General features: G+C 44.8%; 1 protein-coding gene across 1 annotated transcript; it reads right to left on the reverse strand.

Annotated features, from left to right (window-relative positions):
- Positions 1–653: 653 nt before the first annotated feature.
- On the reverse strand, positions 654–12117 carry STYX (serine/threonine/tyrosine interacting protein). The gene is made up of 11 exons (XM_010162027.1): positions 12082–12117; positions 7826–7858; positions 6917–6970; positions 5868–5965; positions 5185–5245; positions 3950–3986; positions 3364–3403; positions 3232–3282; positions 2612–2684; positions 1619–1712; positions 654–1095 (listed from the first exon to the last, which is right to left on the reverse strand). Exons 1-11 carry the CDS (start codon positions 12115–12117, stop codon positions 1022–1024), a joined length of 651 nt encoding a protein of 216 aa, XP_010160329.1. The 3' UTR covers positions 654–1021.
- Between the last annotated feature and the right edge of the window lie 6162 nt (positions 12118–18279).

Genomic DNA, 18279 nt, shown 5'->3' on the forward strand with positions numbered 1-18279 from the left:
AGGCTGCGACTGTCGCAGTGTTTCCGAGGAGGGAGAAGAGTTAAAGCAGCACGAGCCACCTTGGCAATTCAAAAGCTTTGAAGCACTGAGCAGCGTGCAACCTCCACTGCCTCTAATGCCTGAGAAGAGCCGAGGTGAATCCTAAAAGGTCGTGAGACCGTTATGGACGGTGCTTTGGACCTCAAACGATGCAATTATTGTCTCACACAGGGAACCAACTCCTCCTTCAGCACCAATCTGGAGATGGTTCAACTTAAATTAGCTACAGGTTGATTTAACAAGCAGCTTTTTAGCACTAGCTAAAAGAATTCAGTCTTGAGGTGTGTAAAACTGGTAGCTGCCCTCCGTACTCATTTAGCACAATTTTTACTAAGCAATTAATCAGCACTCTGCTGGAGTTGAAGTTATGTGAAACAAGTAGATGCTCTCAGATAGTATTTTCTCCTAAATTAGTCTCAGTGTCAGGCTCAAACAATTCAGTATACAACTGGGTCTCCTGGCAAGTTGCTCCTGCTCGGATCACAGGTGAATCGGTCTGTGAAGCACACTCCTACAGGCGTGTCCGTAAGACAGACCGAGAACAAGGTGAGTTTTAGCAAACTTTTTTCTTTACTAAAATCTCTTGTTATAAATTACACAAATAACTTTATAAACAAATCCCCCCAGCTTGCATTTTGTTTAAAGTAATAACTTTATATCATACAAATAAAGAAATTTCAAGTATGAAAAGTGCATTATTGCAATAATACCTCTTTGCAAGTCCAAAAATCTTGGTTTAGAATAAAACTGTAAAGTGTAAAAAACGAGTAAAACAATCAGTGCCATCTATTCATTCAAGAAGTCCAACATCTTAAAAGTGATGCTTAGTTTGTTGCAGAGGCAGATTTACATCTGAAAACAACGTGTAATTGAAAAGAAGCTATGTGTGTGTTCACCGTTTTCCATTGTGAATTCTCCTTCCCTAGTTTTCTTCACCTTCCTCGGCAGGAATTCGCAATACAAACAGTGCTCTCCTCAGGGATCATCCGTTCTGTGCTGCTGCCACGTGCATGCTTCCAAGTTCTTCATCCTCTTCGTGCATTCGCTTTAAACTTCCTGCAAAAGGGAAGAGGAAGGAGGATATTCAGCTTCAGGGACAGCCAGCTGCTGACAGCTCTCCTCCGACACTTCTCCACGTGGAAGAGAAATTTCCTAGGACCCACCACTGCTTGCACTCCCTTTACACCCCCCAGCTCCACTTTCCCTCACCTTTAGCAGAGGTTGCTACTGGCACACCTCTGGGTGATTGAGGTAACGTTTTTTATGCTCTAATCCCCCGTTACCTGCTTAAAGGAACGGCAAAACGTATGTTCAGTGCCACCGCCCTAATGTTAAGGGCAGCAGTTATGTCACAAACATCGTCTGCTTTCAACTTGTCGCCCTCAATTTCTCCAGTACGCCGTGGAAGCACCGACGGTGCCACGGGAAGCTCAGCCATAGGAGAAGAGGGCATTTAAGTACTGCACAGCGACAGCTGAACGCAGCTCACGCCCCCGCCACGGCCTTCCCACAGGTGCTGCTGGGGGTTTACACAGGAAGCACCAAAGTCACCTCGCACACGACAGGAGGGGCTTCTGACCTGTAGTACCAGGTGGAACCGAGAGGGATCTCTCCAACTCCAGTGGTGACATCATCTGGATGGTTAATTTTGCTAGATAGATGGCTTCATATTCCTGAAAGAGTTTAAAAATACATATTGCTATAATTTGACATAGTGCTTTGTAAGGATGAGGAATTCGGAGGGGTCACTAGGATGGGCTGGAGAGTATCTTTCAGTAAGGCAGAGATTTTTTGAGGATAGTTCTTTGCTGCTTTGGCATGAACGACAAAAACTCAGGACTTCAAGGGTGACAAGAAATGGCTTTAAGGAAGACAGTAAAATTCCATTAAAAAAAATCCTGTGAGAATGTTCAGAGAACTCATGGTTTCCAGCAGGTAATTCAGACAGGAGGAACAAAGCAAACTTGGGATACAGTAGCTTCAGGGATTTGTTACAAGGACGAGCCACACATGGCTTTGAAGTTGTGTTCTAGTGGCCTGTCACGCTTTCCGTGCCACACAACCACTCCTGGCAGGAGTTGCTGTAGGAACCAAAACCAACAAACAACAGTCTCGGGAGATACTCAACCACCCTGCTGCTGTCAGCTACATGAGAAGACACTTCAGACTGCCCTGATGTCTGCCCACCCGCTAAACTCCAGGAATATGATCAAGCAGGTTCACGATACCGCTGTTTGCCGTTTCAGACTCACAAATTCCATCGCCTATGAACGCAAGTGTCAAGAAGCATCGCTGGTGTGTGCCACAATACACACTCTGCAGTTTCCTCAGCCACCCATTAAGCTGTTTTGGAGCCTCTCGGTCACTGCACAAACCAGGATCTTTATTCCTCCTCCATTCCTGGATTTGCTCTGTCTTCCTCATCTTCCTCCCAAGCGCTACTACAGCTTCGGACGTTTACCCAAAGCACACTTACACAGTGAATGTTAAGCCTCAGTAGAAACAGTTTTGCAGGAAGACAATTCATCAAATGGGTGTTGAGTTACAACCAGAAGGAAAAGAAACTACTCACCTGAAGTTGATGGACAAATCCAGCATTAGGATTAATACAGAATCTTCTTTCTTGAACGTAAGTAAATGCATCCCTTAGGAGGAAGAGAAAGAAAATACTTCAGTGGAAAACAGTGTGACAAAAGCCTCTGTGGTTTCGGGAGCCTTTCTTCCTACTGCCAGCTCTTCAGAAACACACAGCCTCCATCGCCCCTCAGAACCGGTTTGTGTAACTGAAATCGTTTCGGCTCAATGGGAAGCAGTGGGTGTAAAATACCGAGTGCCCAACGGCACCTCCCAGCTTCGGCTCGCTGGCCTGCATTCACCACGCTACTCAGGGGGGGCCTCTCCTAGAGCGACACTGCGAGGCGGGCTGGTATCCCGCTCCCACGGGCACCTACTCCTTAAAGAAAGGATGTAAACAATCCTGCAGTGAAGTGAAACGGAATAATCTGCCCCACAAATTCTCCAGTAGGTAACAACTGGCTTATGCATCAATCCACGACTGTTTACGTTCCCTCCGAAATTATTTACTTACACCTCTTTAATTAAAAAATTAATACCTGCAGACACAGACTTTTCTGTACTGCTCTCACTTCAGCTTTGACAATGGTTAAACACATAACCACGCTCTGTTCTTACCTGTACTTCACCCCAAACGTTTCCATTATGTATGCAATAACTAAGGCAGCACTGAAAAGAAACAAAAAGAGTTAGTAAAATATATTTCCACGCTCTAAAAACAATTAAGAAGCAGGATGGATAGTGTCCTACCTTCTAGAAATCCCTGCGTTTCCATGGACAAGAACTTTTCCTAAGAACGAACAAAACAAGAAACCACAAAACCAACCATACTTGTGTAGACTGAAATTCTCAGAAATGCAGTTTTTCCTTGTTACAGAGAAGTACACAGCAGCAAGGTGCATCCTAAGAGTAAGTGCGTCTGCCTTCCTTCTAGATTTACTAACCCCGCTCTGTCCATCCCTGCCCTGGGATACAGAAGCATGATTCCTGCCCCTCTGAGGGTTTTAAGTTACAGAATCTGTATTCCAGGACCACAATGCAGATTTGAGGCCCTACATTAGAAAGGAGACAAAAACCCCCCTCGGGCACAGAACACAGTTGTGTTTGAAGTGAAAAACCCAACGGATCTACAAAGAGGTTTGGTTTCCAGTCAGAGGCAGAGGGAAGGAACACCGCTTTGTCTGAACTTGTAGAATAGTTCAAGTCAAGCAAAAAAAACCCTTAAATTTAAAAAAAACTCATACTTAAGAGCCACTAATATGTACCACTAAGTTAGTTTTAAAGCTTTAGTAACAATGTATTAGTAGATGAAGGAAAAAAGTTAACAGGATTTTACCTCCGCTTTGTAAACTTCCATCAATAAATTCTTTAGTCTAAGGAGAAAAGACAAGATTCCAAGTGTCAGATTATTGACGTTACTGCTCCTTGCATTTCAGCTCGGGAGCGTTTTCACCTCGGGCGTGCTGTCCAGCGACAACAGCGCACTCTGTACACAGACTTTGGGCACCACTTCAACCCGACATTTACGTTTCTTTCGTGCCTTTACCCGGCCATAAAACTGTCGGTGAAACACTCGTGCAAAGCCGGAGGCACAGGCGTTAAGAGGTGGCACGTGTGCGTTTTACAGCCAGTGTCACACGCGTTGCCGCTGCACGAGAAGCTTCCAAACGTCTTGGCTTAACGGCTGGGGAGGAGGGAAGCCACAAACCACCTCTGCCATACAGAGAGAGAAGCCAGAAGGGCTTTTTGGGGTGGGTAAAGGAACAAAATGGTTTTGCTCTGTGGCAAACGAACCTAAAATAGGTACAAATTGAAATCAGGGAGGTTTAGATTAGGTATCAGGAAGAAATTCTTCCCAGAGAGGGTGGGGAGGCACTGGGACAGGTTGCCCAGAGAAGCTGTGGATGCCCCATCCCTGGAAGTGTCCAAGGCCAGGCTGGATGTGGCTTGGAGCAACCTGGTCTAGTGGAAGGTGTCCCTGCCCATGGCAGGGGGGTTGGAACTAGATGATCTTTAAGGTCCCTTCCAACCCAAACCATTCTATGGTTCTATGAAAATGAAGATGCAAACCCACAGCTCAAAATTAAGGGTTTATTCCATTTCCCACTATCACTACGTAACAGGTATTGTTCAGTCACTTAATTCCTCCAAGTAAACATGTTTCAAAGTGCTGTAGAACTTAGTTACACCAACCACCTACTATTTTCTGTTGATTTTGGTTTAGTGTTTGGTACAAGAGAGACTCTTGGGTTCAAAACAGAAGTTTCCTACAGGTCAAACTCTCCAGCATTCTGCCATGACATAATTTCTTTGTTTGGAGATCACAGGGGAGGTTTTTTGAGTCCATAATAAAGACACAGCTCTTCCAGCTCTGCCTCCACTTCTGTACTTGTCAAAAGGAGTTAATTAAGCTAGTAAAGTGGCAGTAATAAGGTCACTGGAGAGCTCGCAGCCCTTCCAGGGGCCTCAGACTGCGCGTTCCACATTTGGATATTGGTATCTCTTCGTTCAGAAAAGTCTTGCTGGACAACTCCATTCCCAACCCATCCCCATTCACACGCGGCTACTTACCATCGGGAAAAAACGTATTATATTCTCGACTGGATTATCTGCAATATCCAGGACTAAATACCTGCGATGAAAAGAGCTGCTATGAGTACACAGGAACTCCGAGCTGCTGCCACCTCTACGTGTGCAGCTGACTCAGCCCCCCTACAACACCCAAACCTGCAGAAGGAAGCCAGCACTGCCCTCCCAGCTTTACTTTCTGGTCTGAGCTCCAGAACATCTACAAAGACACAACCCCTGGGGCTGCCCTGACAAGGAACTAAGTGAGGAACCCTCTCAATCCTCCCCGACAAAACCACCTCTCCGAGCAGAAGAAATTCCCAAGTGCTATGTTACAGGTGACCCAACTTTGTCTGAAAGCAGAGAATTACACACTCACACGCTCCCCATGGGTTTGTAAGTATGGGCTAGTGTTCTTCTCTGGAGCTCTACGCCTCTCTTCCAGAGCTGCACACACTCTGATCGAGTTACTAACGGATACTTCTCACTGCGGTGTTGTCTAGAGCTGAACCGGTGAGTAAGCTTCCTGGTTCGGATTTAAGAGTCTTCCTACTCCTTAGTGCATTTTTTTCCAAACACTTTTGACCATGTGAAAATGCTCGGGACAAACACTAACACACACAAAACCCTCTCATTGGTATGGAATAAGGTGTTTCGTTGTTCTGCGTGTTATGATCACTTCTCACCTAAATAACTGTTGGAAGTTTGGTTTAATAAAATTTGCTTCAATGTTTTGCCGTATGCATATTACATGGGTTATTCCATGTTTCTGAAGTATAGGTAGCTGTGGAAAAAGAAAAAAAATAGTTTTTAAGGATTGCTGAATCCACCTACAGCGCAGTAATAAAAAGAAAAGCTGTACTTAATGACACAATAGGGCTGTATCACATCCTCAAGGAAAGTTGTAGCTAGTTTTCTAATGCTGAAAACACAGTGTGGAAAATCTGTCTTTCAAACCATCAGGAGCAGCACGAGAAAGCATTCCTACCAGTGAGAAAAGGAACAGGCGCTAAAGGCGACTTCGGCGAACTCGCCTCTGCCCACCTTGCACTTTGCCTAGAACTGCAAGCCCCTACACAACGCAGTCATTTCCAGCTTGTTTTACGTGCAGGTTCCCAGTTCTGATTTGTATGGCAACACTTCTCAAAGGAAACTGATTGCCTGAGTGGTAACGTGCATGTCTCAAACGTTTTACCTTGGTTTAAGGAAAATTAGAGCCAGGCTTAACTGTAAGACTCAATTTTTTAAATACAAAAAGCTCAACGGGCGAATGCTCTCTGCAATTAGTGTGCGAGTCACTTCAGAGTTGCTCTTTCCTCTGGTTTGTAAGGAGTGGGTAGCACTGAGTAACTCAGCAGAGAGCATGAACACATGCAGAACTTCCAGCTAAATGAAAAATTTAAATTGGGACTCATTTTCTCCTGAATTAACCCTTTAGCTCACAAGATTAAGGAAATCACAGTCCTGAATCAAATGCCCCAGCGTGCACCTGAGGTGGTAGCTCAGATCTGCTCTGGAAAGGGGAGGCATGGACACCAGCCCCAGTCAGACAATCCTGCAGGCCAGAAGGACCATCCCCTGAAGAGACCATGTGTTCCTTCTACGCTGGCGTCTTCTACGTTCCACTTCAGGATTGCAGCCACATTTCCAGCTATACAGATACACTTGAACATACTGCCACAGGAACGAATCACCCCAGCAAAGTTGCCTTACGAGACACTTCTGAAAATCATACCTTGCTTTTCATAGCTGAAGAATATGGGCCTAAAAATAACCCAGGTAAGATTTCCTAGGGGGTAGAAAAAGAGACATTTAATACCAACTCCAAATAATTTGAAGTAATACATTACACTCAACTCGGACTATGGCCACGGAAACAAGTAATTTATGTATTAGTGAGAGATGTGTTAACAAGTGTCATTTATAACAGGACAAGGGGGACGAAAAATCGGTTTGGCAAAAGAAAAGAAACATGATCTGAGTGCAGGAGATCTTGTTTTGGAACAGGAATCAAGTCCTTTATTTGGACTAAGTTCCAGTTTGATGACTACATCTTACCCAGCCCCAGATCAAATGGAGAGATGTCTAACTTTGTATGCAATCATGTCTTGTAATTAATTCCAAATGACTCTCACGGAAAGAGATACGCACATAGTAAGTCTTCTAGCTTTGTCCTAGTAGTAGGAAAATACCAGTTTTACCATTTATCTCTTCTCTAATAAAGACCGGTAGGTCTGGAGACCGTCTCTTGTGCAAAGCTGTGGCTGACACCACGGCAGGGAAGTTTTAATTGTCCATCCTACCTGAACACACTTATTTCCAACCACACTGAAGTTAAAAAGCAGAGCTCCAAGACATTTTTAGCAATCATGTCCTAAAAACACTCACAAAGACAAAACCGTAGTATTTTGGGGTTTCTGAAAAGGATGTTACTTTGGGGTTTTTTTGGTACATGCACAACAGACCCAAGCCCACCGGCACCCTAAGCTGGCAACCCTCGCAGGGCAGGTCTCTCCCACGGTGCTGCCCAGCACTTGGCCCCTCAGGGCCGGCTTTGACACCCGCTCGATTGCGGAGCACTTTCCCTTTCCTCCTGACCACACCAGGGCTTCTGACTCGAGTGGTAGACGAAAGCGTGTCATACCTGCATCTCTCTCCTCATGGGATAGGTCCAATCCTTAAAAATAAAATTAAGAAAATAATTACACATACACACAGGGAAAAGCATACTCCAGCAGAGATCAGTACGGGCACGCTATATGAAAGAATCAAAACCTGGATGACGCAGACTGCACAAGCTACCTGCTGCGTAACAGGCAGACTGCTTACGCTTCCTGCTAACCTTCCACCCGGATTCCAGTGACAATCCAGCACAAGGGACGCTGCTTCGAAAGCTAACGTGAAGAAACCGTGTAACAGGCAGACGGCTTACGCTTCCTGCTAACCCTCCACCCGGATTCCAGTGACACTCCAGCGCAAGGGACGCTACTTCGAAAGCTAACGTGAAGAAACCGCAAGTGCTCCACGCCATCGAGGGGGAAGCAAACCTGCGCAGTGGGTTGTACATCCACACCGCAACTTTCTGCTTAGAAACTTCCCTCCAGAGCAGAGAGGGGAAAAAGAAGCTTTAGAACACTCTGTACAAGTCACAAAAGAAAAAAAAATCCTTTGACTGGGATATTCCTACAGCCACTGAGACAACAGTTAGAAGATAACAAGTATAGCAGGTAACTCCCGTAAAATCAACACTGCCTCACCTAATGTATTCAAACTGACTTTACTCTGAGTATTCAGGATTTAGCTTTAACAATTCTAGAAACTTATGTTCTCCATGAACACAGCAATGGGAATTTCCACCTTCCTCCATTCCAGACAGTCACACTGGGAAGGCTCCTTGCCTGGGAAACACACGTGCACGTGTCCAGCCATAAGGACACGACACTCCTCGTCGGCTCACGTACAGCACATCGCACCCCTGTGCAAACCTCAGACCCACACGCTGGGGAAGGTTTGCCACTCGGGAATGGCCCCTTCCCACCAACTACTCACTATCACCCCACTCGGTCTATCAGACTGGCCCAGAGCACGTGGCAGGATCGATGTTTCCGTCCTTCGCTCCATTTTACAGAGCTACTGGAGCTGAACCGAGCAGCACTCAGGCAGGCTCTATTCCTGTCTTCCCTTCTTTCCAACTCCTACTGTCCTCTATTAACAGGCTCTTACTCATTCTCTGACCCTCACATCCGAAGGAGTTGTATCTGAGCTCACAGTTACCAGCTGGAGAGGAAAAAAAAAAAAAGGGAAATAGTCAAACATAGCAAATCAACTAGACGGCATACATTTATTTACATAACTCTGTTGGTGGCACCACACACACCGGCAGCTAAGAAAAAACTGCCATATGTCGCTCTCCTTGGTGTTCCAATCTTCTCAGAACTATGAGAAAGTTAAACTCTGAGTATTCAACCTCTGAAGCCAGATCCAGGTTCTTCAACTGCTTTTTCGTCCACCTTTACACCGGCAGCATCAGTTTCACATTAACCCCCCATTTACTAAGGTAGACGAGAGAGATCCAGTGCTTCCCTCAGACACACACAGTTCGACAGGGAGGTTTTCCTACCTCGTTAGCAGGCTTTAAAAGGATTTTAGTATCAGGAAAAGTTATTCTGGAAAGCGCTTGAATCAAATCTGGGACAGCACTTCTGAGAAAGCAAACAAGCGTTAAGCCACTCGAAACAAATCTTTGAATACTACCTAAAATGGTAGTACAAAGAGGGAAATAAAATACCCTGAACAGGTCTTTGCTGAAGACACCGAGAGGGAAGGTACTTCTCTGTGGTCCAGCTGCAATAATAAAAGCTCCTGGGAGTAGGAAATAGGAATCCTGTGCCAAAAGGATGATATTTACAGAACTGCATCCTTTAAAGGTTGACCTAAGAGTGTTTTAGCATAATCCCATTGTCTCACTGCGTATAGGAAAGTGTAATTCATTCACCAAAAAGCAAGAAAACCCCAGTTTTCTCCAAGCATAAAACAATATTATGAGAAATAAACTCTGAAAAGCTTAAGCTACACTCCAGAAGTACACAAGTGCTTAAGTGGGTTTATTACTCTATTTATATACTTGCAGAATTTAAGAGTTTCAATCTGGAGCATAAGGAAAACAAATTCATCACTACATTGGTCAAGGGAACTTAACAATACATTACAAATATTCGTCTCAAACGCATTAGAGACAGGGAATTGTGTTAGACAGCTCTAAGCCATGCAAAGCAGGCAAGAATTCAGCAGTACACAGCCCAAAGGAAACCAAAACCCCAAAGACAACAGATGTCACAGATGTTCTGAGTGAGAAAAAAAAATGTCAGTACTGGCTCCAGGCATTAGTCTTGAGTGTTCTCCAAGAAGCCAAACAGGTACAGCTTCCAATGGGATTTAGTCTGCAAAATCAGTATCTGAAAGACGAGGTCTCTGATTAAATGTTTTCTTTACAAGTACATGAACTACTGAGAGTGATTCTGTTATGTCCTGACAGCCCTTCAAGGCTTTTAAAACTAACAAGGCAAGGTTATTCAAGTCTTATGCAAAATTATGTACCAAAAAAAAAAAAAATCAATTCATGTAGACTGAACCCAAACAGAGATCTCATTTTAGGGAATTTCTTCATCAACCATATTCTCCATGCTGTTTGAAGCACCCAGCAGACAAACAATAAGTAAAAGTTTCTCTTTTTATCAGACCAAATACAAGAATTTTGCTAAGAAAGTGACTGATGATGCTCGAGCTAGGTAGAGTAACAGCACTCCTTGCTGACAGGTACGGGGTAGGTTCTACACACTGACAGACAACTCACTAGGATGCTCTTCAATACTCCCATTGCTCTCGTAAAGAGAAGGAATGCAAGTCCTCTCCCACCAATCCCAACATTTTTTAAAGGAGCCGCTCACCTCTGACAGATCTTCCCAAACTGGATTTTGCTTCACTGACGGACAAGTTTAAGAGATCCATGCTGTGCCTCAGCTATTTTGCTGTGTTCATCTGCTGCATGTTGCATTTGTAGAAATGAAATGCCAGAGCGCTTCCACTACTGCCCCACCAGAATGGAGCAGCCAGCAAGAGAAAAGGGAATAAAGCACATTTCAAAGCCCTCCCTTGCCCATCTACAGCCAACCTCTCGCTCAAATAAACCAAAGAATAGGCAAGACCTGCCTGCACTACAGAGTAACTAACCCAAACTACATCAGGAGCTACTCTGCCAACACTAAGGGTTATTTTGTCGATATTTCGCCATAGCTATACTTGTTATTCTACAGAAGGATGGTTTAGTGGCAAAAAATGACCCCCTACATGTGCAAACGCATGTACATGTGGACTTCTTCCCTGCAGGAGTGACCTTGTCTAGGAATTAAACTATTTAAAAAATTCATAATATAAATTTTATATGAACAAGCCCGACACTGAGACTCGCCTGTGCTCAAGAGCCGCAGGAAAGCAAAGCCTGTGGTTTTTCAACGCAGAACCACAACGTACCCTATGCAATCTGCGTGTCCCTCACCAGGAGGAACGCGGTGAAATGGATATACATGGCATCACTTAACTGGTCCCTAACCGACAGTTTAACTCTAATTAAGACCCATCTAATTTTCACATATTAAAGGTACATCCGAGTCGGGCTTTGCTGAAGCTCAGCTTTGGTTGAAAGGCCATCGGCAGCACCGCGCTTTCGTTATTATGGGTAAACTCCTGCTGCCTTGTAATTTGTAGAGCCAGCTAACTGCCCTTCATGAAGGGAGCAGCTCTCAGAGGTGCTGAAAAACACACCAGTAAAATAAATCCTACAAGGGGGCTACAAGGAAGCTGGGGGGGACTTTTTACAAGGGCCTGTAGTGACAGGACAAGGGGTAACGGGTTTAAATTGAAACAGGGCGATTGATGTTGGACATCAGGAAGAAATTCTTCCCGCAGAGGGTGGGGAGGCACTGGAACAGGTTGCCCAAAGAAGCTGTGGATGCCCCATCCCGGGAAGTGTCCAAGGCCAGGCTGGATGAGGCTTGGAGCAACCTGGTCTAGTGGAAGGTGTCCCTGCCCATGGCAGGGGGGGGGACTGGATGATTGTTAAGGTCCCTTCCAACCCAAACCATTCTATGATTCTATGAATCAAATCCGTAGTTTAAAGGAGGATAGAACTTTAGATTTTTTAGTTGTTGCCCTTTATCTACTCAGGATCACTGGGTACCACCCACCATCAGCAACGGCTCTCCCTGCTTTCAAGACCATCACTCAAGTCCTTTTGAGAAGCTTCCCGCATCTCCCAGTGAAACCTTCCTGACCACTCCAGGTTTCTGACCCCTTTCCAACACGCCGACAGCTCTTCTGTGGTTGATTAATAGCATCGCTTACCTCTCTGTACAGATTTCTCTTCCCATCACAACTCATCACAGCAAGACTTCTGTATGATCGATCGTACCTCAAGAATGTAGGGCTGTCAGAATCCTCTTGCCTAAATTTGTTGCCCTGTCCAGTGGAATATTCATGTAAGTCCTAACACTCAAAAGTCTCTCCTCCAAACCTGGTATAACATTCTTGCACAAATTGCGAAATCAAAGCCGAAAGCAGCGGTTACGGCAATGACAGCCACGCGTTCTGCTGACCTGCTTCAGTTCCTGCATCTGCTCTGGCCAACCCATCTCTCAGCTATAAGTCTGTAGAGGAAATTAAAATTACAGCTAAACAGTCAGAGGACGTGATTAGATTAATTGCCAACACGACTATCACCCCCTCAACCAGGCTACAGCTTGGACTGTGGATGGATCCTGATCCCTTAACTCAATGGTTACCTTGACACAAAAGCTTTATGCTTAATTCTGAGGCAGTTTTAAGTCTAATTTATACACTGAAATAAAATCCCATCTTGGCTGTGAAAGTATTTCAGGCAATCCTTTGAAAAAAGAAAAAAACCAACTCCCAGCTGATACAGTCCAACAGAAGGGGGAAAGGGGTATAATTAATGACCTGCACAGAATAAAGCTAGGTACACCAGCCTTTGTAAAGTGGAATAAACAATTGTCAAAAGTCAGGAAATACTAAAGCAGTAACAGACCGTACTCACTTGCCAGCTTTTAATAAGAAAATAGACAAATTAAAGTATTGAAAACATATTCAAGAAAAATAGTGGCGTATTACTGAAACCTGTCATGTCTATCACCATGAAGCATGCTGCTTTGACTCAAAATCAGCTACAAACAAGAAAGAAATGAAAGGCTGCGTCTTCTGTTTCAGTCATGCTGTGCATTCTTGGCCAGTTATTCCAGGAAGAAGCATTTAAATAGAGATATGTGTCTTATTTTATATATAGAATATTTCAGTTGGAAGGGATCTACAACGACCATCTAGTCCAAGTGACTCACCACTTCAGGGCTAAATATATGTATACATATATTTTTCTTTTTCCAGGTAGAAGTCCTAATGCAAGCATATGAAATATAGAATTAAACCCTCTCCTCTTGTTCACAGGACTCATTTTCACTCCAGATGTGGCCATGCCACCAACGAGAACAAAGCTATACTGACAGCACTGCGACCCCAAAGCAGCGGCCGGTAAAGGGCGAGGTGACATTCACACCCCTGAAGGTACCTAATCCTACGGTTACCAGGCTCAGGAATCTGTAGTGTCCCAAAACGAAGAGCTTTTGCAGCAAAGCTGGTTGTCTCCCAAATAAGCCGCCTGCTGCAGGTCACCACAGGTCAGACGAGCACTGGGACAGAACGGTGACAGCACAGGGCGGTTGGCAGGATGGGTAAAGCCACTTTTTGGCAAAGCCAGCTATCAGACGGGCTTTGCTGCAACGGCAAGTCCTCCCCTAGTCACAGATTTCACGGTGCTCAGTCTCAGCAACGGTAACCATGGGCTGGGAAGCAGCGTTCAGCCTTCCGTGTATTTGTAAGGAGCCCTCGGACAATGGGAAGACCTCAGCATAGGGACGCCTGTGCTTCTGAAAATACAGAGGAGTGCAAGAGCAGGAAGGTGGAGAGGAAAAACAACAGCAGGTGGGAATGACAGAGCACACAGAGGAAGGGAGATGCGTACAACAGGAAAATAAAGGTTATTTTGGTGAAGAGCAACACAAGCCACAGAAAAGGCAACTAAACAAAGCAGAAAAATAATAAACAAATGTTTCTTCTTTATCCCATTCTGTCACATCAGTCCAAATGATACCTCTGCTGGCTAATTTAATACCAATTAGCCCACAGGATCATCAGCACTGCCTTTTACTAAAGCCCAATAGAGGAGTGAAGACTTCAGCTGATACGAAGCACGTAGCCAAGTGGCAGGACTGCCACGCTTTTTGCATTATTTTCTTTTTCAACAGACTTGCACAGGACCTGAGACTCGCCCAATTATTGTTTTTCTAGTAGTATTTCTCCTGCGCTCACCCCGCGGCAATTCTACCCACCGCAATAATAGGTCTCGATGATTCACTTTTTACAAAGAATGTGTAGAATGTGCACTAATGAACAAGTTTTACCAGTAACTAGTATGGGAAAAATTCTATCCAGATTATTAGAATTGTTTATAATGGTGCAAATGTCCTTTTTCATGCCTTGCCTTTATATTTTTCACCCCATTTTTTAAATTTTAACTACAACCCACTGAGCTGGGCTATTTTGAGGCAGCCAAGGAACGTACAGGTCTCTTTACAATCCTCATTTAATATCAAAACCCACGTTTTAAATCCCCAGTTCTACAAACTGCTCCAGTTGTGAGCCACCTTCACGTCTGTGCGGATGCCTACGCACGCCTACAGGCTTCCCACGGATGCAAGGCACAAGTTCATCACGACTGACAAGACTCCTCTAGTTCAGCTGCCACTGTGCACTTCTGATACATGCCAAGCAGCCTGGTGGTATCCCACAGAGTTAGGATCAAAAACTGTCACCTGATTTTATTTCCCAGCATGACATAGCATTTGTTTTAAATTTCTTTGGCTCTATTACGCAGGCAGGTAAAATAAATATTATAACACAGCCTTCCTATTTATTTTATAGAGCCTGCAGAGAAGGGCAATCACTTTATATTTGTTAAAGGGGTTATCTGTGTTTCCTATCAAAAGGAAGAGTAAAAAAAGCTTAATGAATTTGTTCTACCTTTACATGGACTGCACTACCGCACAGCTTAAAAAGCTGTCAAAAATCCATTAGCATTTCAGACTAAATATAGCTGTCAAGAAGTGTACATGCCTTCAAAAATCATGTGCCAAAGACAGCTCAGTTTTTACACGCTTAATAAAAAGGCAGATATGACTGCTTAGTCAATAAGCTGATAATTCCATTACAAGAACCATGGAGAGTCCTAAAAAAATTCTAAATACATCATGAATAGCAGTTTATTCAGTCTGCTTGCAAGCAAATATGCTAATGCTTTAACAAAGAAATAAAGTGTTAACAACTGCTGTGTTGCCCATTACATATGGCCTATCACTTTTTTTGTTTAAAATATAGTGGGAAAATAATTCCCATTAAATTCCTTAAATTATTCCAGTCCTTATTTACCATCTTTCCAAAAGTGTTAAGGTGTCTCAGTACTAATATGCCAGCACACACTAACTGTAATTAACCCAATCCTCTTTTAATGGGTCTTTAGCCATACGTGTTTATTCTGGTGGATGAAAAAACCCAGCACTTCAAATTTAAGAAAGTTTGAGACTTTATCTTGAAAAACGTGCCAATTTTAGAAAAAGACAGATAGATCCAAGCTTAGAAATGGTTTCTATGCCACGTACAATTGCTATTACTCATAAGACTTTGACATAGTCACTGTTACCAATCCGCAGAAGAACACGTGCCGTTCACGGATATTCACGATATACTCCAGAAAACCTTTGGAAGGATGGCAAGTTACATGGTGAATAGCCAAATATTAGAAGTAGCAAACACTCAGATGCCATAAAGACCCATAAAAAGGAGTTCAGTTTTTAACTGCGTAGACTCACCAGTGGAAGAGGGAAGCTGGATTATCCCAGACTCCAATAGCTCACGGTGCAGAACTGGACAATTCACCCAGACTGTGGCCAGTGCACAAGAACGGACTAGCAAAAGCACCGCGAGCCAGCACTGACCCACAGTTGTACCGAAGCGTGGCAGACGCTGGGGAGTACCTGTCTGTGCTTGACCTATAACAAACACGGTTTTAGCACCTGAATGAACTTTACGTACAAACTACAGGGGCAAAAAAAAAAAAAAAAAAAGGCAACACATGTCACCGAGAGGACTGAGAACAACGAACTTCTGGTCTGTCGAGTGCCGAGATGCTATCGGATGAGGAATGCAAAGAAGGCGCAACTCTTCGGCAGGTAAACATCACCAGCGTTTCTCAACGTGGCATTTCACAAGCTCCAAAAAGTACCCACAGCCAAGTGACTTAAAAATCCAGCAGTTCGTAATACTACAATCGTATGGATTAGGGACACTGCAAACAATCTACAGGCCGGAAAACCGACCGATTTATCTCGAGCACATTTCTTCAGCCTGCCTAAATCAATCCAGCCGCGGGCTGCTGCCACCCCCAGGAGATAGCCTTGCCCGCTCCGACTTTTCCACGTGCCAGCGCTAGGGAGTGTGAAGATGTGCAGTCCATCCATCACCTCACTGATTTGGCCTTTTTTATTATTCCTATTCCTTAAGCTGTCACGTGGTCACTACTGTCAGCCAGGAGCAGGGAGCTAGCAGTTAGACTGCTGTAAAATGACCACAAAGTTGCACTTACTCTTGAGCAGCCTACATCGGGAAGGAAACCAGGGATTCCCCCAAGCTCTCTCCTCTCTCCTCTCTCCCCCCCCACAAATATCTCAAAGCCTAATCTACCAAGACATTAAACCATACGTAACCAACATCCTGAAATAACTTTAGAGAGCACTCCTCATTCCATAGGTTCCTCACAACAACACACGAGACGATCTTCAGCTCTCCATGAACTACATATTGTGGGTAGAATGATTTTAGTTGCCTCCGTTTGCTTTTCCAAAGCATCTTCTTCAGCCTTGGGTCTTCAGCCCAATCCTTAAGTCTCTTACACTTTGCTTAGCAATTCAGCTCCATGAGAACTTTAGCATTCTCACACTGGCTTTAACTTTTCTGTTTCTCCCAAATAATCCAAAGATGGTGTGTTTAGACCAAGTCAGACCCAACGTAAGGCGTTGAAAAAAATTAACTTACAGTTTTTAAAAACATAGTCCTCGAAATTCTCCACTACGGCCTTACAGCACGTGAAGTTCTAACGTTCTATACATTAAACTACTGAGACAGAGCATGAAAAAAAGAAAAAAACCACAGAGAACCCACCCTGAAGGACACTATATAATTTTACTTTTCATCAGCTAAGAGTTATTAGACTGGGAATGACCTCTGGTTTTAAAACGATTTTAACCACACACTCCTTTTAAGCCATTCTAGCTACAAACAGGCTTGAAAAGCCACCTAGTTCAACCATTTTCAGAAGTACCTGTAGATAACATGATTGGTTTCTCCGCTAAGAAAACATGTTTAAAACCAAACAAATTATAAGCCTCACTGGGTGATAGATAATTTGTGTTTAGATACAAACTGATTACAAGTCATCTTGGTTGTTTTCAGAGCGCTGTTAAACAACACCTCCGTAGCTCTGAGGGCAAGCCCTGACAACAAAACCCAAAGGGAAGAAAACCCAACATAAGAACTTCCATATAGGAACTTGCCACAATAACAGCATTCCACAGTCATACCATTAAAACAGAAATAACTGCTGATGTTTATGAAATATGCAGCGATCTACAAACCACCGAGGAGCTCGGACACTATCTGCCTCCCGCGTGAACGCCGTGACATTTGGCGTTAAATACCCGGCGCTATCAAAGCGGGACGCTCAGGGGCTGCTTGCGACACGTGAAAACGCACCACCAGTATCCAGGGTCAGGACGGAGAAGCCAAGCCAAGTTCAGAAATCGGACACCACGCTGACCCGACTCCTCTGACACCGGGCAGGGTGCAGTTTAGTCTTCGCAACTATTGCCACCTGTCTCAGTTCGCAGAGAGGTCTTGGCTCTTGCACACCGTAAAAACGCCTCCCCAACAGATCAACAGGGTGCCAAATTGGTTTTTTGAGTATCTCAGAGTTAGTAGAGAGCAATCGCTTGGAAGGCGACAGGCAGGTACTCACTGCTAGTAGCTCGTTACCGTTCTGAGCGTACAGAAAGGGACAGGCAGGCAGCAGAGGGAGGAGGACAGGACCGCTGACCATACAAAGGGAGAGGGAACAAGCAGTGGAAAGCAGAAGGGCGGCTAACAGGGAGGCCGTGGCACACTGAAGCACAGCACAGGGGACATCAGGGACAGCAGGCTGAGCGGGGGCCAACAGCCGAGGGCAGAAGGCAGAGGAGCGGGGGGGAACCGGGGGGATGCTGTGAAAGCAGGCAGGGCTCGCCACCAGCCCCGGGAGCGGGCCGGCGGGGAAAGGCCGGAGGCACCCCGAAGGGGAGGTGCGGGAGAGAGGAGGGCAGTAGGGCCGGGCAGGGGACAACAGGCAGGAGCGGAGGATGCGGTGGGTGGTCCCAGGGGGGTGTCACC

Source organism: Eurypyga helias, unplaced genomic scaffold (assembly GCF_000690775.1).
Source record: "Eurypyga helias isolate BGI_N326 unplaced genomic scaffold, ASM69077v1 scaffold18942, whole genome shotgun sequence".
In the NCBI taxonomy this organism is placed as follows: Eukaryota; Metazoa; Chordata; class Aves; order Eurypygiformes; family Eurypygidae; genus Eurypyga; species Eurypyga helias.

Coding starts and splice junctions, on each gene's coding strand:
- STYX (XM_010162027.1), bottom strand. CDS start 12,117: ATGAGTTGTGATGGGAAGAGAAATCTGTACAGAGAG. Junction 3,404..3,949: donor TGGAAGTTTACAAAGCGGAG/GTAAAATCCTGT, acceptor GTTCGTTCTTAG/GAAAAGTTCTTGTCCATGGA. Junction 2,685..3,231: donor ACGTTTGGGGTGAAGTACAG/GTAAGAACAGAG, acceptor CTTCCTCCTAAG/GGATGCATTTACTTACGTTC.